The sequence below is a fragment of the Mobula hypostoma genome, chromosome 10 (genome assembly GCF_963921235.1).
Source record: "Mobula hypostoma chromosome 10, sMobHyp1.1, whole genome shotgun sequence".
Lineage (NCBI taxonomy): Eukaryota > Metazoa > Chordata > Chondrichthyes > Myliobatiformes > Myliobatidae > Mobula > Mobula hypostoma.
The window spans coordinates 819465-845694 of NC_086106.1; the positions used below are offsets into that span (position 1 = coordinate 819465).

General features: G+C 43.6%; 1 protein-coding gene across 2 annotated transcripts in view; it reads left to right on the forward strand.

Annotated features, from left to right (window-relative positions):
* Positions 1 to 267: 267 nt before the first annotated feature.
* Positions 268 to 26230, forward strand: part of LOC134352591 (mitogen-activated protein kinase-binding protein 1-like) — a 158397-nt gene continuing 132434 nt past the window's right edge. For both annotated transcript variants that reach the window (XR_010019413.1, XM_063059866.1), the window contains exon 1: positions 268 to 3094. Coding sequence is in view for 1 of the 2 variants with exons in the window: in XM_063059866.1 (XP_062915936.1) it covers positions 2978 to 3094 (117 nt within the window). In the remaining variant the exon portion in view is untranslated. The remainder of the gene's footprint in view (positions 3095 to 26230) is intronic.

A 26230-nucleotide genomic window follows, 5' to 3' on the forward strand; every position in this document is an offset into this window, starting at 1 on the left:
CCCTCACCTCAAGGACTTCTGAGATTTAACCATGCAGCTAGCCACTACCACCTTCTTGATAACAACTGGGGGTGGCGAATTCTCCGGTTATCTGCTGCTGATTGAGCTTGAATTGGGTCCTGATTCGGGGATTCCACTGGAAACCAACAAATCCTCTCATAAACTCAAGAGATTCTGCAAATGTGGGAAATCTAAACGAACAAATACAAAATGCTGGAGGAACTCGGCAAGTCAGATCCTTGGAATGAAGGCGTTTGGGTTCAAAAAGTCAACTCTTTATTAAAAGCACAGATAGCGAGCAGTCAGACTGTCAGGAAGGGCAGACTGATGATAGGACAAAATTGCAGCAGCCAGGTGAGTACCAGTGCATTAGGAATGCAAATTCAAAAAGGGTAGCAAATACAGTACTCTAAGTGTTATATCTCAATGCACAGAGTATAAGAAATAAGGTGGATGATCTTGTTGCACTATTACAGATTGTCGGGTATGATGTTGTGGCCATCACTGAATTGTGGCTGAAGGATGGTTGTATTTGGGAACTGAATGTCCAAGGTTACACATTATATTGGAGGGATTGGGAGGTAGGCAGAGGGGGTGGCATGGTTCTGCTGGTAAAGAATGGCATCAAATCAGTAGAAAGGATTGGAAGATGTTGAATCTTTGTGGGTTGAATAAGAAACTGCAAGGTTAAAAGGACCCTGATGGCAGTTATATACTGGCCTCCCAGTAGTAGCTGGATTGTGGACCACAGATTACAATGGAAAAAATGGAAAAGGCACGTCAAAAGAGATTTCAACATGCAGGTCAATTGGGAAAATCAGGTTGGAAATGGATCTCAAGAGAGTGAGTTTGTTGAATGCCTACGAGATGACTTTTTAGAGCAGCTTGTCATTGAGCCTACTAGGGGATCAGCTATACTGGATTGGGTGTTATGTAATGAACCGGAGTCATGGTTAGAGCATTGGCGGATTGGTAGGAGGCAGTGAGTGGGAATAAAAGGGTCCTTTCTGGTTGGCTGTCAGTGACCAGTGGTGGTCCACAGGGGTCGGTGTTGGGACCACTTCTTTTTATGATGGATATCAATGATTTAGATGATGGAATAGCTTACTTTGTTGCCAGGTTTGCAGATGATACAAAGACTGGTGGAGGGGCAGGTAGTGTTAAGGAAACAGGTAGGCTGCAGAATGACTTGAGACAGATTAGGAGATTGGGCAAGAGAGTGGCAAATGAGATACAATGTTGGAAAATGCATGGTCATGCACTTTGGTAGTAGAAATACATGTGTGGACTATTCTAAACGGGGAGAAAATCCAAAAATCTGAGACACAAAGGGACTTGGGAGTCCTTGTACAGAACACCCTAAAGTTAACTTTGAGGTTGAGTCAGTGGTGAGGAATGCAAATGTAATGTTAGCATTCATTTCAAGAGGTCTAGAATATAAGAGCAGGGATGTGATGCTGAGGCTTTATGAGGCACTGGTGAGGCCTCACCTTGAGTATTGTGAACAGTTTTGGGCCCCTCATCTTAGAAAAGATGTGCTGGCATTGGAGGGGGTCCAGAGGAAGTTCACACGGATGATTCTGGGAACGAAAGGGTTATCACACGGGAACATTTGATAGCTCTGGGTCTTTACTTATTGGAATTTAGTAGGATGAAGGATTCTCATTGAAACCTTTCAAATGTTGAGAGGCCTAGACAGAGTAGATGTGGAAAGGATGTTTCTTATGGTGGGGGAGTCTTGGACAAAAGGGCTCAGTAAAACAGATGCTAAGGAATTTCTTTCATCAAAGGGTGGTGAATTTATGGAATTTATTACCACAGGCAGCTGTGGAAGCAGGTCACTGGGCAGATTTAAGGCAGAACTTGATTGGAGACAGCATCAAAGGTTACGGGGAGAAGGCTAGGGAGTGGGGCTGTGGAGAGTTAACAAGGATCAGCCAAATCGCCTAATTCTGCTCCTATGTCTTATGTTCTTGTAATTGTGTGTGTGTTACTAATAATTCCTCTTCCACCCCCGCCCAGATTGCTCCAGATTCCAGCAATCGCGTTAGGATCTGTCTCCTCATGAACAAACTACATGTTTCAACCCGCGAAGCCCACGTCGCTTCGAAGAATAAGAAAATCATCTGGCCACCTCATCGAGCATCAGCTGTCCTGTGTGTGACAGAGTTTACAAATCACTCACCCCGGAACTCGAGTAAAGGTGAAAACATCTGCCGAGCATCAATGCTTAATTTAAATTAAATAAAATAACGCGCGTCCTTTCTGCCGTTTGTACTTCCCCCAAACACAGAAGCAGAATTATTACTGCATTGGCACATGTTGTATGTAAAGATTCCCACACAAAGACTGACCAAGCAAGAGGGTCAAAAATATAACTGTAAGAAGATAGCCGGTTTAAAGAATGTGAAATATAAGCTGCAAAATTTCATGAGTTTTGGATGTCGGCAGCGTTGATTGGCTCAATGTTCTGCCAATCATTTTAGCTTTATCCAATGACTGGAGCAAAAAGGCTGATCCGAATAGTTCAGCGAGTCGATCCGTACTTCAGAAAGTCGGGTGAAGAAGGCAGGGTCTTAAAGTTTCTTTCTGAGGTTTATTGGTTAAGAAGGTTGCCAATCCCTATTCAATCCAATCACCAGGCGAAACCGTATCCCCGGTGAAGAGGATCTCGAGGGGATTGGGCAGGCCGCCACTCAATCACTCTCGGTGATCCAATCGCCTGCCGCCGATTGAGTTTGAATCGGGTCCACGCGCTGTGCCGCGAGCGAGGATAGCCGTTGGAGACTGGAATTTAAATCTCGGTTCGTGAGTGTGAGGCGGTCTTCCGAGTAAATAAACAGCAGACAGCGGCGAGAGTCCTCGAGCCAGTCCAGTCAGAGCGGCGCCCGGAGACGGGCAGCTTCTGAGGTGTTCGTTTTACTGTCGTTCGGAAGTTCTGCCAAGCGAGGCCTCCGGAGCCAGTGGGCTTTGCCAGATGGCGACGGCCGGGGAGAGTAGTAGTATCACCAGCCGCATCAGGAACCTGTTGCGCTCGCCGCCGGCCCTCAACCTCAGGAGGTCCCGTCCGGCCGCCAGGGATGTCTCGGAGCGGGTAAGGGGTGTAAGGCCGGACTGGGTGGTCGGGGAGTGCGCACTCCTGGTGTTGTGGCTGTGAGCTTTGGGAAACACTGGCAGTTGGGCTAAGGAGGTGGTGTTTTTGCTCGTGCCGCGCGATTTGTTCGTGCACTGCGTGTGTGCGCGCGTGTCTGCGCTACCTGCGCGTGTGCATATGCTGACTGCGTGCGCGCGCAAACAATATCGAGCTGGATAGAAGCAACACACATCAAAGTTGCTGGTGAACGCAGCAGGCCAAGCAGCATCTCTAGGAAGAGTTTCGGGCCGAGACCCTTCGTCAGGACTGGATAGAAAAAACTTTTTCAAGTACATAAAAGATGATAGAGAGATGAGAGTGGACATAGGACCGCTAGAAATAATAACGGGGGACAAGGACATGGCAGATGAACTAAATCAGTCTTCATTGTGGAAGGCACTAGCAGTGTTCCAGATGTTGAAGGGAAGAGGACTGGGTGCAGTTACTATTACAAGGGGGAAGATGCCTGAAAAGCTGAAGGAAGTAGCAGTAGTGATTGTGGAGGCATTAGTAATGATCTTTCAAAAATCACTGGACTTTGGCATTGTGCCAGAGGACTGCAAAATTGCAAATGTCAGTCCACTCTTTAAGAAAGTAGGGAAGCAGCAGAAATGAAATTATAGACCAGTTAGCCTGACCTCAGTGGTTGGGAAGATGTTGGAGTCAGTTGTTAAGGATGAGGTTGTGGAGTACTGGTGATAAAGGGCAACATAGGACAAAGTCAGTATGATTTCCTTGAGGGAAAATTGTCCCTGATGAACCTGTTCGAATTATTTGAGGAGAGTACAAGTAGGATAGATAAAGGGGATGCAGTAGATGTTGTATATTTGGATTTTGTGAAGGCCGTTGACAAGGTGAGGCGGCTTACCAAGTTATGGGCCTGTGGTGTGACAGGAAAGTTACTGGCGTGGTTAGAGCATTGGCTGATTGTGAGGAGGTAGCGAGTAGGCTGCCAGTGACTAGTGGTGTTCTGCAGGGGTCGATGTTAGGACCGTTTCTTTTTGTGCTGTATATAAATGATTTAGATGATGGCTTTGTTACCAAGTTTGCAGATTGGTGGAGGGACAGGAAGTGTTGGGGAAACAGGAAGGCTGCGGAAGGACTTAAACAGATTAGGAGAATGGGTAAGAAAGTGGCAAGTGAAATACAATGTTGGAAAATGCATGCTCATGCACTTTAGTAGAAGAAATACATGTGCAGACTATTTTCTAAACAGAATATCCAAAAATCTGAGTTCTTGTGTAGAACACTCTAAAGGTTATCTTGCAGGTTGAATTGGTGGTGAGAAAGGCAAGTGCAATGTTAGCATTCATTTCAAGAGGTCTAGAGTATAAGAACAGGGATGTGATGCTGAGGCTTTACAAGACACTGGTGGTGCCTCACCTTGAGCATTGTGAACAGTTTTGGGCACTTTTAAAAAAAAAAGTGCTGGTATTGGAGAGGGTTTAAAGAGTTTCACAAGGATGATTCTGGGAATGAAAGGGTTATTATATGAGGAACGTATGATCGCTCTGGATCTGTACTCGCTGGAATTTAGAAGGATGAGGGAGGATCTCATTGAAACCTTTCAAATGTTTGCGGATAATATGAGGGTGGTGGAAGGGCAGGTAGTGTTGAGGAAACTGAGTCTGCAGAAGAACTTAGATTTGATTGAATTAACTTTACTTACATCCATATATATGAGGAAAAATATTTAAGTCATGTCTCTATTTAAATGTGTGATGTGCAATTTGTAGTAATTTGTAATAAATAGTATGTACAACAGGACAGTCAATATAACTTAGAAATACAGTTGTGTCAGCATGAGTTAAGCAGTCTGATGGCCTGGTGGAAGAAGCTGTCCCAAAGCCTGTTGGTCCTGGCTTTAATGCTGTGGTACTGTTTCCCGGATGGTAGCAGCTGGAACAGTTTGTGGTTGGGGTGACTCGGGTCCCCAGTGATCCTTCTGGCCCTTGTTACACAGTTGTCTCTGTAAATGTCCTGAATAGTGGGAAGTTCACCTCTACAGATGTGATGGGCTGTCCGGACCACTCCCTGCGGAGTCCTGCGATTGAGGGAAGTACAGTTCCCATATCAAGCAGTGATGCAGCTGGTCAGGATGTATTCAATTGTGCCCCTGTAGAAAGTTCTTGCGATTTGGTGGGGCCACACCAAACTTCTTCAACCGTCTATGGTGAAAGAGGTGCTGTTGTGCTTTTTTTCACCACGCAGCTGGTATGTACAGACCACATGAGATCCTTGGTGATGTGTATGCCAAGGAACTTGAAGCTGTTCACCCTCTTAACCCCAGATCCATTGATGTCAATAGGGATGAGCCTGACTCCATTCCTCCTGTAGTCACAACCAGCTCCTTTGTTTTTGTGATATTGAGGGAGAGGTTGTTTTCTTGACACCACCGTGTCAGGGTGATGACTTCTTTGTAGGCTGCCTTGTTATTATTTGAGATAAGGCCAATCAATGTAGTAGCGTCAGCAAATTTATTTAGCAGATTGGAGCTGTGGGTGGTGAGACAGCTCCAACGAGGTTGAGGAGGAGAATGGACAAAGAAATGGCAGAATCCATGTGGAAAGGATGTTGCCCATGGTGGAAGTTGAGGACAAGAGTGTACAGCCTCAGGATAGATAGCCATCTGTTTGAAATAGAGATTTCTTTAGCCAGAGGATGGTGAATTTGTTACCCAGGCAGCTGTGGAGGTCAGGTCGATGGGTGTATTTAAGGCGGAGATTGATAGGTTCCTGATTGGACACAACATCAAAGGTTATGGGGAGAAGGCTGGGGAGTGGGACTGAGGAGGGGTAAAAAAGAATCGGCCATGATTGAATGGTAGAGCAGACTATATGGGCCAGATGGCCTAATTCGGCTCCTATGTTTTATGGTATTTTTAGATACTTTCCTTAATGATATTGGCCCATGGCATACTGGGGAGGCACAGTAGCATAGTGGTTAGTGCTAGTGATAACCAATGGGTGTTCGATTCCTGCCACTGTCTGTAAGGAGTTAGTGTGTTCTCCCGGTAACTGAGTGATCTTCCTCCAGGTTTACACCTTGTATTACTTATGCCAAAAATGCATGACCATACACTTCCCTATATTCCATCTGCCACTTCTTTGCCTATTCCCCTAGTCTAAGTTCTTCTGCAGACTCCCTGTTTCCTCAACACTACCTGCTCTTCCACCTATCTTCATATCATCTGCAAACTTGGCCACAAAGCCATCGATTCTGTCATCCAAATAATTGACATATTGCATGAAAAGATGTGGTTCCAATCTCGAGTACTGTGGGACACCACTAGTTACCAGAATAGACCCATTTTGTTCCCAGTCTTTGCCTCCTGCCAGTCAGCCAAACATCAATCCATGCTAGTATCTTTGCTGTAATGCCATGGGCTTTTATCTTGTTAAGCAGTGTCAAGTGCGGCACCTTGTCAAAGGCTCTATGAAAATCCACTGACTCTCTTTTCTGGCCTGCATTTCTATACCTCCTTATCCCAATGTTTAATACTCTTTTTTCTTTAATTATAACATCATTATCTACCTCTTCCAAAGACAACTACAAAGTATATATTAAGAATGTTCATACATAGAGGAACAGGACCTGACATCTTGTTTCTCTCTCCACACATGTTGCCTGACCAACCAGTTATTTCTAGCATATTATGATTTTTATTAGCTTTTTGGTCCCTGGTTGGCCTTACATTTTCCATATTCTCTTGCTCTTTATATATTCTGTCTTCTGGATATGCTTTTCATATCTGCTGTTTGCTTTCCTAATTTGCCTTTTTGATGTCACTTTAAACTTTGTTCTTCTAGTCTTTTTGGGGATATTTAATTGTTGGCATCAGACCAAACTTCCTATTCATCTTGTCAACCAGAGACTCTGACTTGTGGGAATATGATTACTTTAAACCCCTTGAATCTCTTTGAATGTTTCTGATGTAGCTTCAGGTTGTTATTTCCAGTCCGCTTCTCGTCAGGCAGTCATAGGGCATGGAAACAGCTCCTTTGGTTCATTGTTTGTGCCAACCATTGAGCACTGACTGCACTAATACCATTTTATTCTCCCCATGTTCCCATCAACTTCTGAACCAAATTTAAAGCTCTCATCCACACAGTAGGATGTGAGAGGATTTGGAACATCCAGATAAAATCAATGTAGAACATGGAAGGTTTAGTCAGAGTCCCTGAAAATGAGGCAAATAAAGTTTGGAATGAGTGTGGGCGCTTCCCCAATTTTCATCTTGATTTGCGTTTTATCTTTGCCTTTTCCCATAAATATTATTTATTCTGACCACCGCCACAGAAATGCTCTCGTGATGATCCTGTCACCCACCTAATTTCATTCTCTTGCACCAAGGAAGAGTGAGGAGGTCCCGGAGAGTGAGTATAGAGAGCTTGGTAGGAAGTTGAAAAGCAGGACCTCGAGGGTGGTAATCTCAGGATTGCTACCTGTGCTACGTGCCAGTGAGGGTAAGAATAGGATGCTCTGAAGAATGAACAAATGGCTAAGGAACTGGTGTAGGGGGCAGGGTTTCAGATTTCAGGATCATTGGGACCTCTTCTGGGGCAGGTGGGACCTGTACAAGAGAGACGGGTTACACTAGAACTACAAGGGGACCAATATTCTTTCAGGGAGGTTTGTTAGTGCTATTGGGGAGGCTTTAAACTAGATTTGCAGGGGGATGGGAACCACGGTGCCAGAGCTGACAGTGTGGCTGGGGTAAAAATAAATGATGTTAAAAGTTCAAGCAAAGCCGCAAATAGAAAGATTGTGAGTGGTGGTAAAAATCTTCTGAGGTGTATATATTTCAATGCTAGGAGTATTGCGGGGAAGGCAGACGAGTTGAGGGCGTGGACTGACACGTTGAATTATGACGATATAGCAATTAGTGAAACTTGGCTACAGGAGAGGCAGGACTGGCAGCTTAGTATTCCAGGGTTCTGATGTTTCAGATGTGATAGAGGCAGAGGAATGAAAGGTGGGGCGGGTAGCATTACTTGTCAGGGAAAATGTTACAGCAGTGCTCAGGCAGGACAGATTAGAGGGCTTGTCTACTGAGTCCTTATGGGTGGAGCTGAGAAACAGGAAAGGTATGGCCACTTTAGTGGGGTTGTATTATAGACCACTCAATAGTCAGCGAGAATTGGAGGAGCAAATCTGCAGAGAGATAGCAGGCAACTGCAGGAAACATAAAGTTGTGGCGGTAGGGGATTTTAATTTTCCACATATAGATTGGGACTTCCATACTGTTAAGGGTCTAGATGGTTTAGAGTTTGTAAAATGTGTTCAGGAAAGTTTTCTAAATCAATATATAGAGGTACCAACTAGAGGGGATGCAATTGGATCTCCCATTGGGAAACGAGTTAGGACAGGTGACGGAAGTGTGTGTAGGGGAGCACTTTGGTTCCAGTGATCATAACACCATTAGTTTCAATTTGATCATGGACAAGGATAGATCTGGTCCTAGGGTTGAGGTTCTGAACTGGAAGAAGGCCAAATTTGAAGAAATGAGAAAAGATCTAAAAAGCGCGGATTGGGACAGGTTGTTCTCTGGCAAGGATGTGATTGGTAAGTGGGAAGCCTTCAAGGGAGAAATTTTGAGAGTGCAGAGCTTGTATGTTCCTCAGACAACAGGAATTCTGCAGATGCTGGAAATTCAAGCAACATACATCAAAGTTGCTGGTGAACGCAGCAGGCCAAGCAGCATCTATAGGAAGAGGTGCAGTCGACGTTTCAGGCCGAGACCCTTTGTCAGGACTAACTGAAGGAAGAGTGAGTAAGGGCTTTGAAAGTTGGAGGGGGAGGGGGAGATCCAAAATGATAGGAGAAGACAGGAGGGGGAGGGATAGAGCCGAGAGCTGGACAGGTGATAGGCAAAAGGGGATACGAGAGGATCATGGGACAGGAGGTCCGGGAAGAAAGACAAGGAGGGAGGGGGTGACCCAGAGGATGGGCAAGAGGTATATTCAGAGGGACAGAGGGAGAAAAAGGAGAGTGAGAGAAAGAATGTGTGCATAAAAATGAGTAACAGATGGGGTACGAGGGAGAGGTGGGGCCTTAGCGGAAGTTAGAGAAGTCGATGTTCATGCCATCAGGTTGGAGGCTACCCAGACGGAATATAAAGTGTTGTTCCTCCAACCTGAGTGTGGCTTCATCTTTACAGTAGAGGAGGCCGTGGATAGACATGTCAGAATGGGAATGGGATGTGGAATTAAAATGTGTGGCCACTGGGAGATCCTGCTTTCTCTGGCGGACAGAGCGTAGATGTTCAGCAAAGCGGTCTCCCAGTCTGCGTCGGGTCTCACCAATATATAAAAGGCCACATCGGGAGCACCGGTGTCTTCTCACCCTGTCTCTTGCAAAAACGCCATCCCCTTCTTGCAATTCCTCCATCTCCGCTGCATCTGCTCTCAGGATGAGGCTTTTCATTCTAGGACGAGGGAGATGTCTTCCTTTTTTAAAGAAAGGGGCTTCCCTTCCTCCACTATCAACTCTGCTCTTAAACGCATCTCCCCCATTTCACGTACATCTGCTCTCAGTCCATCCTCCCACCACCCCACTAGGAATAGGGTTCCCCTGGTCCTCACCTACCACCCCACCAGCCTCCGGGTCCAACATATTATTCTCCGTAACTTCCGCCACCTCCAACGGGATCCCACCACTAAGCACATCTTTCCCTCCCCCCCCTCTCTGCATTCCGCAGGGATCGCTCCCTACGCGACTCCCTTGTCCATTCGTCCCCCCCCATCCCTCCCCACTGATCTCCCTCCTGGCACTTATCCGTGTAAGCGGAACAAGTGCTACACATGCCCTTACACTTCCTCCCTTACCACCATTCAGGGCCCCAAACAGTCCTTCCAGGTGAGGCATCACTTCACCTGTGAGTCGACTGGGGTGATATACTGCGTCCGGTGCTCCCGATGTGGCCTTTTATATATTGGTGAGACCCGACGCAGACTGGGAGACTGCTTTGCTGAACATCTACGCTCTGTCCGCCAGAGAAAGCAGGATCTCCCAGTGGCCACACATTTTAATTCCACATCCCATTCCCATTCTGACATGTCTATCCACGGCCTCCTCTACTGTAAAGATGAAGCCACACTCAGGTTGGAGGAACAACACCTTATATTCCGTTTGGGTAGCCTCCAACCTGATGGCATGAACATCGACTTCTCTAACTTCAGCCAAGGCCCCACCTCCCCCTCGTACCCCATCTGTTACTCATTTTTATGCACACATTCTTTCTCTCACTCTCCTTTTTCTCCCTCTGTCCCTCTGAATATACCTCTTGCCCATCCTCTGGGTCACCCCCTCCCTCCTTGTCTTTCTTCCCGGACCTCCTGTCCCATGATCCTCTCGTATCCCCTTTTGCCTATCACCTGTCCAGCTCTCGGCTCTATCCCTCCCCCTCCTGTCTTCTCCTATCATTTTGGATCTCCCCCTCCCCCTCCAACTTTCAAAGCCCTTACTCACTCTTCCTTCAGTTAGTCCTGACGAAGGGTCTCGGCCTGAAATGTCGACTGCACCTCTTCCTATAGATGCTGCTTGGCCTGCTGCGTTCACCAGCAACTTTGATGTATGTTGCTTGTATGTTCCTGTCAGGATTAATGGCAAAATGAATAGGAATAAGGAACCTTGGTTCTCAAGGGATATTTCAACTCTGATAAAGAAGTGGAGAGAGTTGAATGACATGTATGGGAAACAGGGAGTAAATAAGGTGCTTGAGGAGTATAAGAAGTGCAAGAAAATACTTAAGAAGCAAATCAGGAGTGCTGAAGGAAGACATGAGGTTGCCTTGGCAGTCAAAGTGAAGGATAATCCAAAGAGCCTTTACAGGTATATTAAGAGTAAAAGGATTGTAAGGGATAAAATTGGTCCTCTTGAAGATCAGAATGGTCGGTTACGTGCGGAACCAAAAGAAATAGGGGAGATCTTAAATGTTTTTTTTGCGTCGGTATTTATTACTAGGGAAACTGGCATGAAGTCTATGGAATTAAGGGAAACAAGTAGTGAGATCATGGAAGCCATACAGATTGAAAAGGAGGAGGTGCTTGCTATCTTGAGGCAAATTAAAGTGGATAAATCCCCAGGACCTGACAGGGTATTCCCTCGGACCTTGAAGGAGACTAGTGTTGAAATTGCAGGGGCCCTGGCAGATATATTTAAAATGTCGGTGTCTTCGGGTGAGGTGCTGGAGGATTGGAGAATGGCTCATGTTGTTCCGTTGTTTAAAAAAGGATCCAAAAGTAATCCAGTAAAATTATAGGCCGGTAAATTTGACGTCGGTAGCGGGTAAGTTATTGGAGGGAGTACTGAGAGACAGAATCTACAAGCATTTGGATAGACAAGGACTTATTAGGGAGAGCCAACATAGCTTTGTGGGTGGTAGATCATGTTTGACCAATCTATTGGAGTTTTTCGAGGAGGTTACCAGGAAAGTGGATGAAAGGAAGGCAGTGGATGGTGTCTACATGGACTTCAGTAAGGCCTTTGACAAGGTCCCACATGGGAGGTTAGTTAGGAAAATTCAGTCACTAGTTATACATGGAGAGGTGGTAAATTGGATTAGACATTGGCTCAATGGAAGAAGCCAAAGAGTGGTAGTAGAGGATTGCTTCTCAGAGTGGATGCCTGTGACTAGTGGTGTGCCACAGGGATCAGTGCTGGGTCCATTGTTATTTGTCATCTATATCAATGATCTGGATGATAATGTGGTAAATTGGATCAGCAAATTTGCTGATGATACGAAGATTGGAGGTGTAGTGGACAGTGAGAAAGGTTTTCAAAGCTTGCAGAGGGATTTGGACCAGCTTAAAAAAATGGGCTGAAAAATGGCAGATGGAGTTTAATACAGACAAGTGTGAGGTATTGCACTTTGGAAGGACATACCAAGGTAGAACGTACAGGGTACTGAGGGATCTGGGAATACAGATACAAAATTCCCTAAAAGTGGCGTCACGGGTAGATAGAGCCGTAAAGACAGCTTTTGGTACATTGGCCTTTATTAATCAGAGTATTGAGTATAAGAGTTGGAATGTTATGGTGAGGTTGCATAAGGCATTGGTGAGGCCGAATCTGGAGTATTGTGTTCAGTTTTGGTCACCAAATTACAGGAAGGATATTAATAAGGTTGAAAGAATGCAGAGAAGGTTTACAAGGATGTTGCCGGGACTTGAGAAACTGAGTTACAGAGAAAGGTTGAATAGGTTAGGACTTTATTCCCTGGAGCGTAGAAGAATGAGGTGAGATTTGATAGAGGTATATAAAATTATGATGGGTATAGATAGAGTGAATGCAAGCAGGCTTTTTCCACTGAGGCAAGGGGAGAAAAAAACCAGAGGACATGGGTTAAGGGTGAGGGGGGAAAAGTTTAAAGGGAACATTAGAGGGGGCTTCTTCACACAGAGAGTGGTGGGAGTATGGAATGAGCTGCCAGACAAGGTGATAAATGCGGGTTCTTTTTCAACATTTAAGAATAAATTGGACAGATACATGGATGGGAGGGGTATGGAGGGATATGGTCCGTGTGCAGGTCAGTGGGACTAGGCAAAAAATGGTTCGGCACAGCCAAGAAGGGCCAAAAGGCCTGTTTCTGTGCTGTAGTTTTTCTATGGTTTCTATGGTTTTCTAAATTTCCATGAATCTAAAAGTCTCCCTCCAGCACCTCCACAGCCTCACATTCATCTGCACTGTTGGGTGGTACTGGATATTATCACCATTCGGCATTGGCTTGATTTTTCTTGTCCTCAGCGGCATCGCATTCCTGTTTCTTTCTGTACTGTTGGTCTTGCAGTGAACCATGAGCCTTTAGCTGTTCACTCTCTATCCGGAATGATCAGTGGCTGCTCAATGATATTCTTTGACTTGGATGGTATTTTACTGGGAGGTAAAATACCATCATGCAATCATTTATGTGACCACAGAACCACCTATTTACTCCCTTAACTATTGAATCCTCCATCATTATATTGACCTTTCTGAGTTGGATAATCCACACCAAGGGTGTGTGAAAAGAGTTACTTTTTAATCAGGACAGCGATAGAGATTTTGAAGACAGAGTTTCGCTGCAGTTTTTCTGAATTGAGCAACCAGTCAAACACAGGGTTAGAAAGGGCCAATAAGAATAATTCAAGTGCAAGTGGAGTGGTGATTCATTTTCAGTGTGTCAGTCTTTAGAGTGGCTTTGGCTCATTGAGCTTAGACAAGATCAGCTTTTGGTGAGGTACATGGTCTTGCAAGTTACTCTGTTCCTGTCCTTGTTCATTTCTCATCTGTTAGGGCATAGTAAGTTAGTGAGAATGGCTCCAGGGGCAGTGTTCTGTACTGTGTGGGATGTGGGAAGTCTGAGAGACCTTCAGTCTCCCAGATAAACAGATCTACACCAGGCTGCAGCTCCTGAGAGAATGTATTTAGGAACTGGATCTGCAACTAGATGACCTTCGACATACAGGAGAATGTGGAGGTGATAGACAAGAGCTACAGGGAGGTAGTCACTCCTAGGTTGCAAGAGACAGGGTGACTGTCAGGAGGAGGGGAAATGCACAGCAAGTGCAGTGTACACCTGTGGCCATTCATCTCAAGTATATAACTAGATACTAATGAAGGGGATGACCTACTGGAGAAGCCACAGCGACTGGGTCTCTAGCACTGAGTGTGGTGCTAGAGGTGAAGAGAACTGCAGTTTTGATAGGAGATTCCTTAGTCAGAAGAACAGAGACGAAGTTCTGTGGACCCATAGAAACATTCAGGTGGTATGTTGCCTCCCTGGTGCCAGGATCAGGAATGTCTCAGATCAGGTGCATGGCATTCTCGAGGACAAGGCTGAGCGTCAGAAGTCTTGGTGCATATTGGAACCAATGATATAGGTAGCCAAGGTGAGGAAGTCCTGAAGAGAGATTTTAGACAGCTAGGTAGAAAGCTGAGAAATGGGACCTCCAGGGTAGAAATCTCTGGATTGCTGCCTGTGCCATGTGATAGTAAGGGTAAGAATGGAATGACTTAGCAGGTAAATGCATGGCTGAGCAACTGGTGCAGGGGATAGGGTTTCAGATTTATGGATTGTTGGGATCTCTTGTCAAGTCAAGTTTATTGTCATTTCGACCACAAGCTGCTGGTATAGTACACAGTAAAAACGAAACAACGTTCCTCCAGGACTCTGGTGTTACATGAAATGACACAAGCTATACTAGACTATGTGAGACAGCACAAGGCTACACTGGACTACGTAAAACAACATAAGAACTGCACTAGACTACAGATCTGCACAGGACTACATAAAGTGCACAAAACAATGCAAGGCACTGTTTTCTGAGGAATATATACATTCCGAGGAATGTATGACCTTTAGAAATGGGATGGGATGCACCTGAATCAGAGGAGTCCAATATCCTTGCTGGCAATGATGTGAGTTGCAACATAAAAGATGGACAAAATAGAAAAGCGTGAATACAGGTCTGAAGACAGTGGACGGAATATGTAATATAGTAGATGAACTTGTAATACAGTTGCACATTGGCATGTATGATGTTGTAGGCATCACTGAATCCTGGCTGAAAAAAGATTATAACTGGGAGCTCAGTGTCTAAGAATACACATTGAAAGGCAGAAGAGGTGGCATTGCTGTGTTGGTTTTTAAAAAAAAAATGAAATCAAATCATTAGAAACAGAGGGTGTTGAATCATTGTGGATAGAGTGAAGGAACTGCAAATGTAAAAAGACCCTGATGGGAGTTTTATACAGACCCCCAAACAGTAATAAAGATATGGTCTATAAATTACATGATGAAAAATGAATGCCAAAAAGGCAATGTAACAATAGACATGGGATTTCAATATGCAGGTAGATTGGAAAAATTAGATTGGTGGTAGATTCCAAAAAGGGGTAATTTCTAGAATGCCTAAGAGATGGCTTTTTCATGCAGCTCGTGGTTGAGCCCACAAGGGGATAAACTGTTCTGGATTGGGTGTTGTGCAATGATCTGGAAATGATTAAGGAGCTTAAGGTAAAAGAACTCTTGGGGGAAAGTGATCATAATATGATAGCATTCACCCTGAATTTTGAGAAGGAGAAGACAAAGTCAAATGAGTATTACAATGGAGTAACAGGAATCACAGTGGCATGAGAGAGGAGTTGGTCAGAATTAATTGGGAAAGAACATTGGCAGGAATGATGGCAGAGCAACAATAGCTGAAATTTCTGCAAGGCAATTCGGAAGGTGCAGGATATATACGTCCCGAAGAAGTAGTATTCGAAAGGCAAGATGACACAGCCATGGCTAACAAGATAAAGCCAACATAAAAGCCAAAGAGAGGGCATATAATAGAATAAAAATTAGAAGTTTGAGGACTGGGAAGTTTTCAAATAACAACAAAATGCAACTAAAAAGTCATTAAGAAGGTAAAGGTGGAATATGAAACTGTACAAAGTACTCCCAAGTACTAATAACTTGTATAACTGCAACATAATGTCCCTACTCCTGAACTCAGTGCTGTGACTGCAGGTCAGCATGCAAAATGCCTTTTACACCACCTTTTCTACTTGCATGGCATTTTCAGCCATCTGTGCACTTGTACTCCCAGGCCCCTCTGTTCCACAATGCTCAACACATTCCTACTATTCATCAAGTAGGTTCTACCCTGGTTTAAATGTCCAAAATAAGACATTCTTGCAGAATTTGGGCCATTTGGCCAATTGAGTCTGTTCTGTCATTCCATCACAGCTGATTAATTATCTCTCTCAACCCCATTCACCTGCTTTTACCCTGTAACCTTTGATGTCCAGACTAATCAAGAAGCTATCAAACTCCAGTTTAAGTATACCCAGTGACTTGGCCACCACAGTCACCTATGGCAATGAATACCCCAGATTCACTACCCTCTGGTTAAAGAAATTCCTCCTCATGTCCCTCTAGTCTGAGGCTGCACCCTCTGGTACTAGACTCACCCACTGTAGGAAACATTCTCTGTACATCTACTCTTTCCAGTTCTTTCAATATTTGATAGATTTCAATGAGATCCCCTCTCATTAGAGTCATAGAAAAGTAGGGCACAGAAACAGGCCCCTTGGCCCATCTTGTCCATACTGAACTATTTAAACTGCCTAGTCCATTGACCAGGACCCAGACCATAACCATCCGTACTTCTACTGTCCATATATAGGTTTCCCTCGCCATCCGAAGGTAGAGCGTTCCTATGAAATGGTTTGTAAGCCGAAATGTTGTAAAGCAAAGAAGCAATTCCCATTTATTTACATGGGAAAATTTTGTGAGCGTTCGCAAATCCAAAAATAACCTACCAAATCATGCCAAGTAACACAAAACCTAAAATAACAGTAGCATATAGTAAAAGCAGGAATGATATGATAAATACACAGCCTATATAAAGTAGAAATACTTTTCCACAATCATTGCCGGCACTGTTCTCCGTAGCGAAAATCTCACTTACAGGAATTGGGAAAACAGCTTGCCGAGCGCACTGATGACGGTGTGTTAGATTGAGTCGTCAGAGTTTGGGTGGTGCAGTGGCCCCCACCCTCCAGGCCGCCGACCGATACCGATCTGCAAAGCATGCAGGGGTACAGTGGTAGCCGGGGAGCACACAGCACATCTTTAAGAAAAAAGCTGAAATAAACATTCTAATTAATTAGGTGCCACCCAGCACGTAAATGTTAGCCCAGATCAGGGGCGACTCAATCGGCAATCGCCTCTGATCTGGGCTGACAATTACGTGCCGGGCAGCACCTAATTAATTAGCATGTTTATTTCTGCTTTTTTCTTAAAGATTTGTTGGGTGCCTCCCGGCTACCGCTGCATTCTCTGCGAATCGGTATCTTTCTGCGGCCTGGGGGTTGGGGTGGTGGGACACTGAGGTGTCATCTCATAGTCATCTGTTTCCATTAGGGCAGGCAGCTCATCTTCTCCTATGACTGCCTGCCTCGATGTCGAAGGTCGAGGTTCATCGTCTGCTGTGGCTTGCTTGACTGCTTAGCCTCGTGCATTTTTCTATCATACAGTTCTTTGTAAGCATTCAAACCATCTTGCAAATATGCCCTAAACCGACGTACCCTTTCAAAATTAAAGTCGTACTTTATCATTGCAGCGAAAATCTCATGCAGTTGCTTCGTGTTCAGTTCCTGGACGACTTCACTTTCGCTACTGAATTCAGTTTTGATTGCTATCTTTTCCTCTTCCAGTTGCGTCAGCTCTTCATCTATCAGTTCTTGGTCATGGAATGCCAAAACCTCTTCAACATCATCTTTGTCAGCTTCCATAAGCCAAACTCACTTTGTCCTTACTTCGTTCGCCACGATCGAAACGCTTAATTATGTCTAGTTTTACGCTAAGTGTTACACCCTTACGAGCTCTTTCAGGCTTTTCCGATACCTTAGAACTCATCTTGCAAACGGCTGCTCACAGGCGTGTGTTTAAGCAATGCCGGCGAGAATACCGTTCCGAATCCGGGGAGAGCAGCTGCTCGGGACGTGCGCTGCCTTTCTTCGTAACAGTGAAAACACCTTCTGTTAGTGAAAACAGGTAACTAATGTAGGTCTCTCGTAACAGTGAGGTTTTATAAAGCGTTCGAAAAGCAGGGGACACCTGTACCTATCCACACGTCCCTTAAACTTTGAAATTAAGCTCACTTGCACTGGCAGCTTGGTCCACACACACACAATTCTGAATGAAGAAGTTTTCGTGGTCCCCTTAAACTTCACCTTTCACCCTTAACCCATGACCTCTAGTAGTTCCATCCAACCTCAGTGGAAAAAAACCTGCTTGCATTTAACCTATTTCTACCCCTCATAATTTTGTATACTTCTATCAAATCTCCCCTCAATCTTCTAAGTTCCAAGAGATAAAGTCCTAACCTATTCAATCTTTCCTTTTAACTCAGGTCCTCCAGACCTGGCAACATCCTTGTAAATTTTATTTGTATTCTTTCATAAGAATATAAGAAATAGGAGTTGGCTCATTGAACCTGCTCCACCATTCAATGAGATCATGGCTGATCTGGCCATGGACTCATCTCTGCCTATCTGCTTTTTCCCCATAACCCTTAATTCCCCTACTATTTATACAAAAATCTATCCAACCTTGTCTTAAATATATTTACTGAAGTAGCCTCCACTGTTTCATTGAGCAGAGAATTCCCCAGATTCACCACCTTCTGGGAAAAGCAGTTCACCTTCAACTCCATCCTAAATCTACTTCCACAAATCTTGAGGTTATGTCCCCTAGTTCTAGTTTCACCTACCAGTGGAAACAACTTTCCTGCCTGTATCTTATGTATCCCTTTCATATTTTTATGTTTCTACAAGATCTCCTCTCATTCTTCTGAATTTCAGCGCGTTTAGTCCAAGGCGACTCAATCTCTCCTCATAGTCTAACCCCCTCATCTCTGAAATCGACCTAGTGAAACTTCTCTGCACCGCCTCCAAAGTCAGTATATTCTTCCTCACGCAAGGAGACCAGAACAAGTAGTCTGCCAGAGTGCATGATCATACATTTCCCTACACTATATTCCACCTGCCACTTCTTTGTTCATTCTTCCAATCTGTCTGTCCTTCTCCAGGCACCTTGCTTCCTCAGTACTACTTGCCCCTTCATCTTTCTTTGTGTCATCTGCAAAATTGGCCACAAACCCATCAATTTCATTATCCAAATCTTTCAAATCTAACTTGAACGGAAAGTGTTCTAAGAATGACCCATGGAACACCACTAATCACTGGCAGCAAACCAGAATAGGCCACTTTAGTTCCCACACCTTGCTTCCTGCCAGTCAGCAAATCTTCTACCCATGTTATAATACCATGTGCTCTAAATTTATTTAGCAGTCTCATGTGCAGCTTCTTGTCAAAGGCCTTCTGAAAATCAAGTGAACAACATCCACTCACTGACTCTTTATCTATCTTGCTTGCTATTTCCTCTTGAGGGAAACCTTGCCGACTTTGGTCTATTTTATCATGTGGCTCCAAGTACCCCAAACCTCATTCTTAATAATGGACTTCAACATTTTTCCATTCACTGAAGTCAGGCTGACTGGTCTTTATTTTCCGTTATTCTGCCTCCCTCCCTCCTTAAAGAGTGGAGTAACATTTGCAATTTTCCCATCCTTCAGAACCATTCCAGAATGCCCCGCCTCCTCACCTTATCACCTCCCTTTGGTTCTCCTCCCCCTTCTTTCTTCCATGGCCTCTGTCTCTTTCACCAATCAACTTCCAAGCTCTTTATTTCATCCGTTCCCCTGCAGGTTTCACCTCTCACTTTGTGTGGTTCTCTGTCCTTCTCCCCCCTTCCCCCCCACACCTTTTAGATCTACTCCTCTGCTTTTTTTCTCCAGTTCTGCTGAAAGGTCTGCTGACTGTACTCTTCCTAGATACTGCACGACCTGCTGAGTTCCTCCAGCATTTTGTGTGTGTTGCTGGGATTTCCAGCATCTGCATATTTTCTCTTGTTTATTCCAACATTGCATTTGCCTTCTTTATCATAGACTCAACCTGTAAATTGACCTTCTGGGAGTCTTGCATGAGAACTTCTAAGCCTTTTTGCACTTCCGATGTTTGAACCTTCTACCCATTTAGATAATAGTCAGCGCTATTGTTCCTTTTACGGAAATGTATTATCATATATTTCCCAACACTATTCTATTTGTCATTTTTTTTTGCCCATTCTTCCAATCTGTCCAAGTCCTGTTGTAATCGTATTGCTTCCTCAGCACTACCTACCTCTCCACCCATCTTCGGATCATCCGTGAACTTAGCCACAAAGCCTTCAATTACATTACCTAAATCATTGACAAACAATGTGAAAAGTAGCAGTCCCAATACTGACTCCTGAGGAACACCACTAGTCACCAGCAGCCAACCAGAAAAGGCCCCCTTTATTCCCACTCACTGCCTCCTGCCTGTCAGCAATTTTTCTATCTATGCCAGTATCTTTCCTGTAACTCCATAGGATTTTATCTTGTTAAGCAGCTTCGTGTGTGGTATCTTATTAAATGACTTCTGAAAATTCAAGTAAATGACATTCACTGCCTCTGCTTTGTCCACCCTGCTTGTTTCCTCAAAGAACTCTAACAGATTTGTCAGGCAAGATTTCCCTTTACAGAAACCTTGCTGACTTTGACTTACTTTATCATTAATCTCCAAGTACCCTGAAACCTGATCCTTAACAATAGACTCCAACACTTTCCTATCAATTGAGGTTAGGCTATCTGACCTGTAATTTCTTTTCTTTTGCCTTCCTTACTTAAGAGTAGAATGATATTTGCAATTTTCTATTCCTCTGGGGCCCTGCCAGAATCAAGTGATTCTTGAAAGACCATGACTAATGCATCCATTATCTCTTCAGCAATCCCTCTCAGGACTCTGGGATGTAGTGCATCTGGTCCATGTGACTTACCCACCTTAATACCTTTGAGTTTGCCTGGCACTTTTCCTTTGTAATAGCAATGACACTCCTGCTCCCTGACACTCATGGACCTCTGGCATATAGCTAGTGTCTTCCACAGTAAAGACTAAAGCAAAGTACTTTTAACTTCATCTGCCATTTCTTTGTCCCCCATTACTGCCTCAGCAGCATCATTTTCCAGTGGTCCAATATCAACCCTCACCTCCCTTTTACTCTTTATATAACTGCAAAAACTGTTTAGCATCCTGCTTTATATTATTGGCTAGTTTGCCCTCATATTTCATCTTCTCCCTTCTTGTAGCTTTTTAGTTGCCTTTTGGATTTTAAAAGCTTCCCAATCATCCAGCTTCCTGCTCACTTTTGCAACCTTATATGCCCTTTCCCTGGCTTTTATGCAGTCCTTAACTTCCTTTGTCAGCCACGGTTGCCTAACCCTGCCATTTGAGAACTACTTCTGTGTGACGTATCTATCCTGTGCCTCTGGGACTTGTGTCTATAGAGGACATGAAGATACTGGTCAAGGCCCCAGCAATCTCATCTCTTGTTTGCACATCCCCCCCCATAACCTGGGGTAAATCTCTTGGTCCTCCATGTCCTTTTCCTTGTTAAATACTAAAGCAGATGCTACCTCACTACCTTTTTTATTTCTATTTTCACGCTACTTAATTTATTCAATATATGTAATATTTTTACTGTAATTCTGTTTTCTTTCTGTTGAATCACTGCTGCAAAGACCACAAATTTCACGACATATGCTGGTGTTACTAAACCTGATTCTAATTACCTCACTCACATTCTCCACATCCAAGCAAATGCTCCCCTTTTTATTCTTGAGTAGTCCTACCCTCTCCCCAGTTATCCTCTTGTTCTACTAGACATAATGCTGTATTCTGCTGTAGATTAATTAATAACTTAATTCAGGTGTGAATTGCAATGAACTCTGTTAAAGTTTATTTGGTCTAAAATATTAAGTACTTGCTAAAATATGAAGAAAGGGAAGAGAATTGTTTCTGCAGCGGAAGAAGCTTCTTAGTAAAAATCTGAGTGCTTGTATTTCATTTTTTTTTAAAGACGTCATGTCGTAAATTTGCTTTGGATTGCATAACTTGAATAGCAACAGTAAACTTTGGCTTTAGTGATGGAAGATCTGAGATCTGACAGGGAAAAGTTAAACAGCACAGTAAAACTTGGCTTTAGTGATGGAAGATGTGAGATTTAACGTGGAAAGGTTGCATAAATAACTGATTTCAAGCCTAAAATTTTATTAGGATTTTTTAAAAATAGTTTCCAATTGCTACGGTTGTGTTAAAATTTGAAAGTGTTGTGTCACATTTGCTGAAGTGGAGCAGAGTGGTTTCTTGACCCTAAATCTGGTGACATTCAGAATTTAAAAACATTTTTTTCCCCTGCATTCTATCAAAATCTCTGTTGTTTGTATGGTCTGTTATATTTTTCACTGTTGAAAGAGTGAAAATGGAACTTATTATTTACATTAAGTTGTTTGAAACTTTCCTGAATATCTCATCACTATCAAAAACTTTCAAGGGCAGTTGCTCAACTACAGTAGCTGGGCAGATGGGAGAGGAAATCCAAGACTTTGAGGAAAGAGCAGAAAGGCGGAGCTAATTAGCAAGGGCTTTTAAAGAGCCAGCATAGACATGATACACCAGATGCCTTGCTTTCTAAACTGCAGAATTCTGATTTCAGAGGTAAAAATGAGTGCTTATTTAATGTAGTGTTGATTGAAGAAGGACCAATCCAAGATTGTAGCTCACCTGTGTATTCATCCTGGCTCATTACTCATCTGGACCCTTGTAGAACAAAGAACACCAAACAAAATGAAGCCTTGGTTTAATCTCATCATTTAAGTAAAAAAGCTCCTCTTAAAATTCACCAGATTTGTAAATACTGACTGAAAATGTTGTGGACTTATTAAAGCTTCTAGTGTTTGGCTAGAAACCACGTGATTCTAATCCTAAACCAATAAGTTATTAGCTGTGTCAGGAATACCTTAGAATTCATCTCCACTCCAGGAGCATTGCACCACAATGCACCATAATTATTTTGTCATAATTAATTTACTGCAGTTGTAACTTCACTAGAGACTAAGTTTGAACTTTTGTTTTTAATTAAATTTGTGAAAGTGGCTGATTTGTGGTTGACAACTCTGGTATAAATAACCCATTAAAACTATATTTAAACATTTTCAAATAATTTAAAAGTAAATTCATATGACATCAAGATTTATGTTGCACTCTGATATTTTGTGAAAGCAGTGAGAGCAGACGGTTGTTGATGACATTTTAAAAGGGCAGGATTTCAGTGTAATGTTTTTCACGGTTTAATGGAAAGTGCCTAAGATATCTACATCACTGAATCTCTTTTGATATGGTCTAATGTCCTTAATTGTACACAGAAAGGAAACTTTATCTTTTGTGGGCAATTTAAAAATGATTCTTGTCCAGCATTTCAAGGCCATTGTTGTACTTGGTATTTAAACCATTCTCTCACGTACACGCAAATAAAAATATATTTGTTCTCTGCATTTACAATTCTAGCTTAGTATATTATTTATTGTATTATTAATATGATTCAAGGTCAATGCTTAAATCAGCTCAGGAACACTTTAAATCTGCTAGAACATTTTGAAATTGTTCCTCTACGGTCCAGTTGGTTTTATGCTCAACTAGGGCTTCCAAGCCAAATGGCCTCTGACAACCAAGTCCAGTTCTTGGCCTTCACGTGTGGCTTAGCTAGTAAGCCTGGTGGAGCTGTTTCTACTGACAGGAGAAGGGGCAAAGGCGGGTTACTGGCACCTTAAAACTAGTTGCTTCAGGCAGATGGGACTCATCAGCCGTGGTTGGCAGCTCATCTAGGAGAAGAAAAACTCTGATCTCAAACTTCTGCTGCCTTGCGGCTATACCCATTCATGGGGAAAGCTTGAGGAGTAAACCCAAAGGGAAAAATCCGGAGCTGGAGTCCCTGACGCAGTCCTACATTGAGTTCAATGCAGACTGGCAACTCTAGCGCTGCTGGTACTAAACTGTATGGGTCTGTGCTGTTCCTTTGGGTTCATCAGATACATGGAGAGGGGAAGGTTGCTTCATGGGTAACAGCTTGCTCTCCATATCGTACTGCCCAGGCTTGTGTATCTAGACAGCTAGAACGCAATATCCATAGTCAACCCTGACTGACGGAGGCCTCAGAATCAGAGGGCTTCCAGGTCCTTCACTAACTTTTCTATGACTAACTAGCAGGGACTAAAGAGCCCCTACGGTGGTTTACTTTCAGTTCTTCAGTGGTGTACTTCAAATTCCACTTGGTTACCTGGTGTACTGGGATTTTGCCATGATTTTGCATATGTTACTTTTTTTAATGTGGGTTATTTCTGTTTTTGCAACAATGTATCGCAACATAATTAATTTGAGGATGATGCAACTAGCATAGTATCTTTGACTTTGCTTAATTTCTTTTGACTTTTTAATAGGTGGCAAAGAGTACATGATATTTTGTAGCTGTCCCTAATGGTGTAATTTCTATTTCCAGTGAGTAACCCTCATTGGATGTGTTACTTTCCTTCAAAGTTCCCTTGAGCAAACATACACAGTTCTAATCACCACCACATTATAGCAGCACCGTGGTCACTTTGCGTTGATCTTTTGTTGTAATTGTCATCTTCCTGGTAAATTTTGTAGAATTTGTGTTAATTTGTTTGTCTTGTAAGTGTTGAGTATCTGATGCTATCTGCCTGTGATGCTGTTGCAAGTATGCTTTTGTTGTACGTGCATATAAGAACATGAGAAATAGGAGCAGGAGTCGGCCATCTGACCCAACAGGCCTGCTCCGCCATTCAATAAGATAATGGCTGATCTGGCCATGGACTCATCTCCACCCACCTACCTTTTCCCCATAACCCTTAATTCCTCTACTATGCAAACATCTATCCAACCTTGTCTTAAATATATTTTCTGAGGTAGCTTCCGCTGCTTCTTTGGGCAGAGAATTCCACAGATTCATAATTCTCTGGGAAAAGCAGTTCCTCCTCAACTCCATTCTAAATCTACTCCCATGAATCTTCAGGCTATGTCCCCTAGTTCTAGTCTCACCTACCCGTGGAAACAACTTTCCTGCCTCTATCTTAACTATCCCTTTCATAATTCCATATGTTTTGGTGAGATCTTCTCTCATTCTTCTGAATTCCAGCGAGTATAGTTCCAGGACACTCAATCTCTCCTCATAGTTTAACCCCCTCATTTCTGGAATCAACCTGGTGAACCTCCTCTGCACCATTTCCAAACCCAGTATATCCTTCCTCAAGTAAGGAGACCAGAGCTGCACGCAGTCCTCCAGGTGCAGCCCCACCTGTACCCTGTACAGTTGCAGCATAACCTCCCTGCTCTTAAATTCAGTCCCTCTAGCAATGAAGGCCAACATTCCATTTGCCACCTTGATAGCCTGCTGCACCTGCAAACCAACCTTTGGTGATTCATGCACAAGCACTTCCAAGTCCCTCTGCACAACAGCATGCTGCAATTTTCTTACCATTTAAATAGATTATGAAGAGACGTAGTCCCCTTTTATTGTCATTTAGTAATGCATGCATTAAGAAATGATACATTATTTCCTCCGGTGTGATATCACAAAACGCAGGACAAACCAAGACTGAAAAAACTGACAAAACCACATAATTATACATATAGTTACAACAGTGCACAATACCATAACTTGATGAAGAAAGTCCATGAGCACAGTAAAGTTCAAAGTTTCTCAAATGTCCCACATCTCACGCAGATGGGAGAGGGAAGAAAAACTCTCCCTGCCATGCCGACCACAGTCCATAGTCAGTCATACTTTATTAATCCCTGGGGAAATTGGTTGGATCCGACTCTGAGTCATCCGAAAACTTCGAGCCCTGATCAGCTCTCTGACACCAAGTACTGAGCGGCATCTCTGCCGAAAGATTCAACCTCCTTCTCTGTCGCCAAAAGCAGGCAAGGCTGGGGATTTTGAGGCCTACCCTCCGAAAGATTCCCGACCGCACAGTAACGACAGCAGCGAACGGGCGTTTCAGAAATTTCTCTAGATGTTCCTCCGATTTCACGTCCATCCTCCATCAAATCAGAATTGTCTACGGCCCCTATTTAACAGATATGACATCATTTTTCACCGGAGAGCTGTGCACGCACGGTGCGTTGCCATCTTCTCCTCCCGCCGAAGTTCTTCCAATCTGCTCTTCCATTTTTCCTTCCAAAGTGGATGACCTTGCATTTACCAACATTGTATTCCATCTGCCAGACCCTTGCCCATTCTTTTAACCTATCTATATCTCTCTGCAGACTCTCCGTATCTTCGCACAATTTGCTTTTCCACTGAATTTAGTATTGTCAGCAAGCTTAGATACTCTACACTCGGCCCCCTCTTCCACATTGTTAATGTATATCATGAACATTTGCAGGCCTAGCACCAGCCCCTGTGACACACCACTCACCACTGATTGCCAACCAGAGAAACATTCGTGTATCCCAACTCTCTGCTTTCTATTAATTATACAATCCTCTATCCATGCTAATACATCACCCCCAGCTCTGTGCATCCTTATCATATGAATAAGTTTTTTTTATGTGACACTTTATTGAATACCTTCTGGAAATCCAAGTAAGTAACATCCATCTGTTCCCCTCCATCCACTGGGCTCG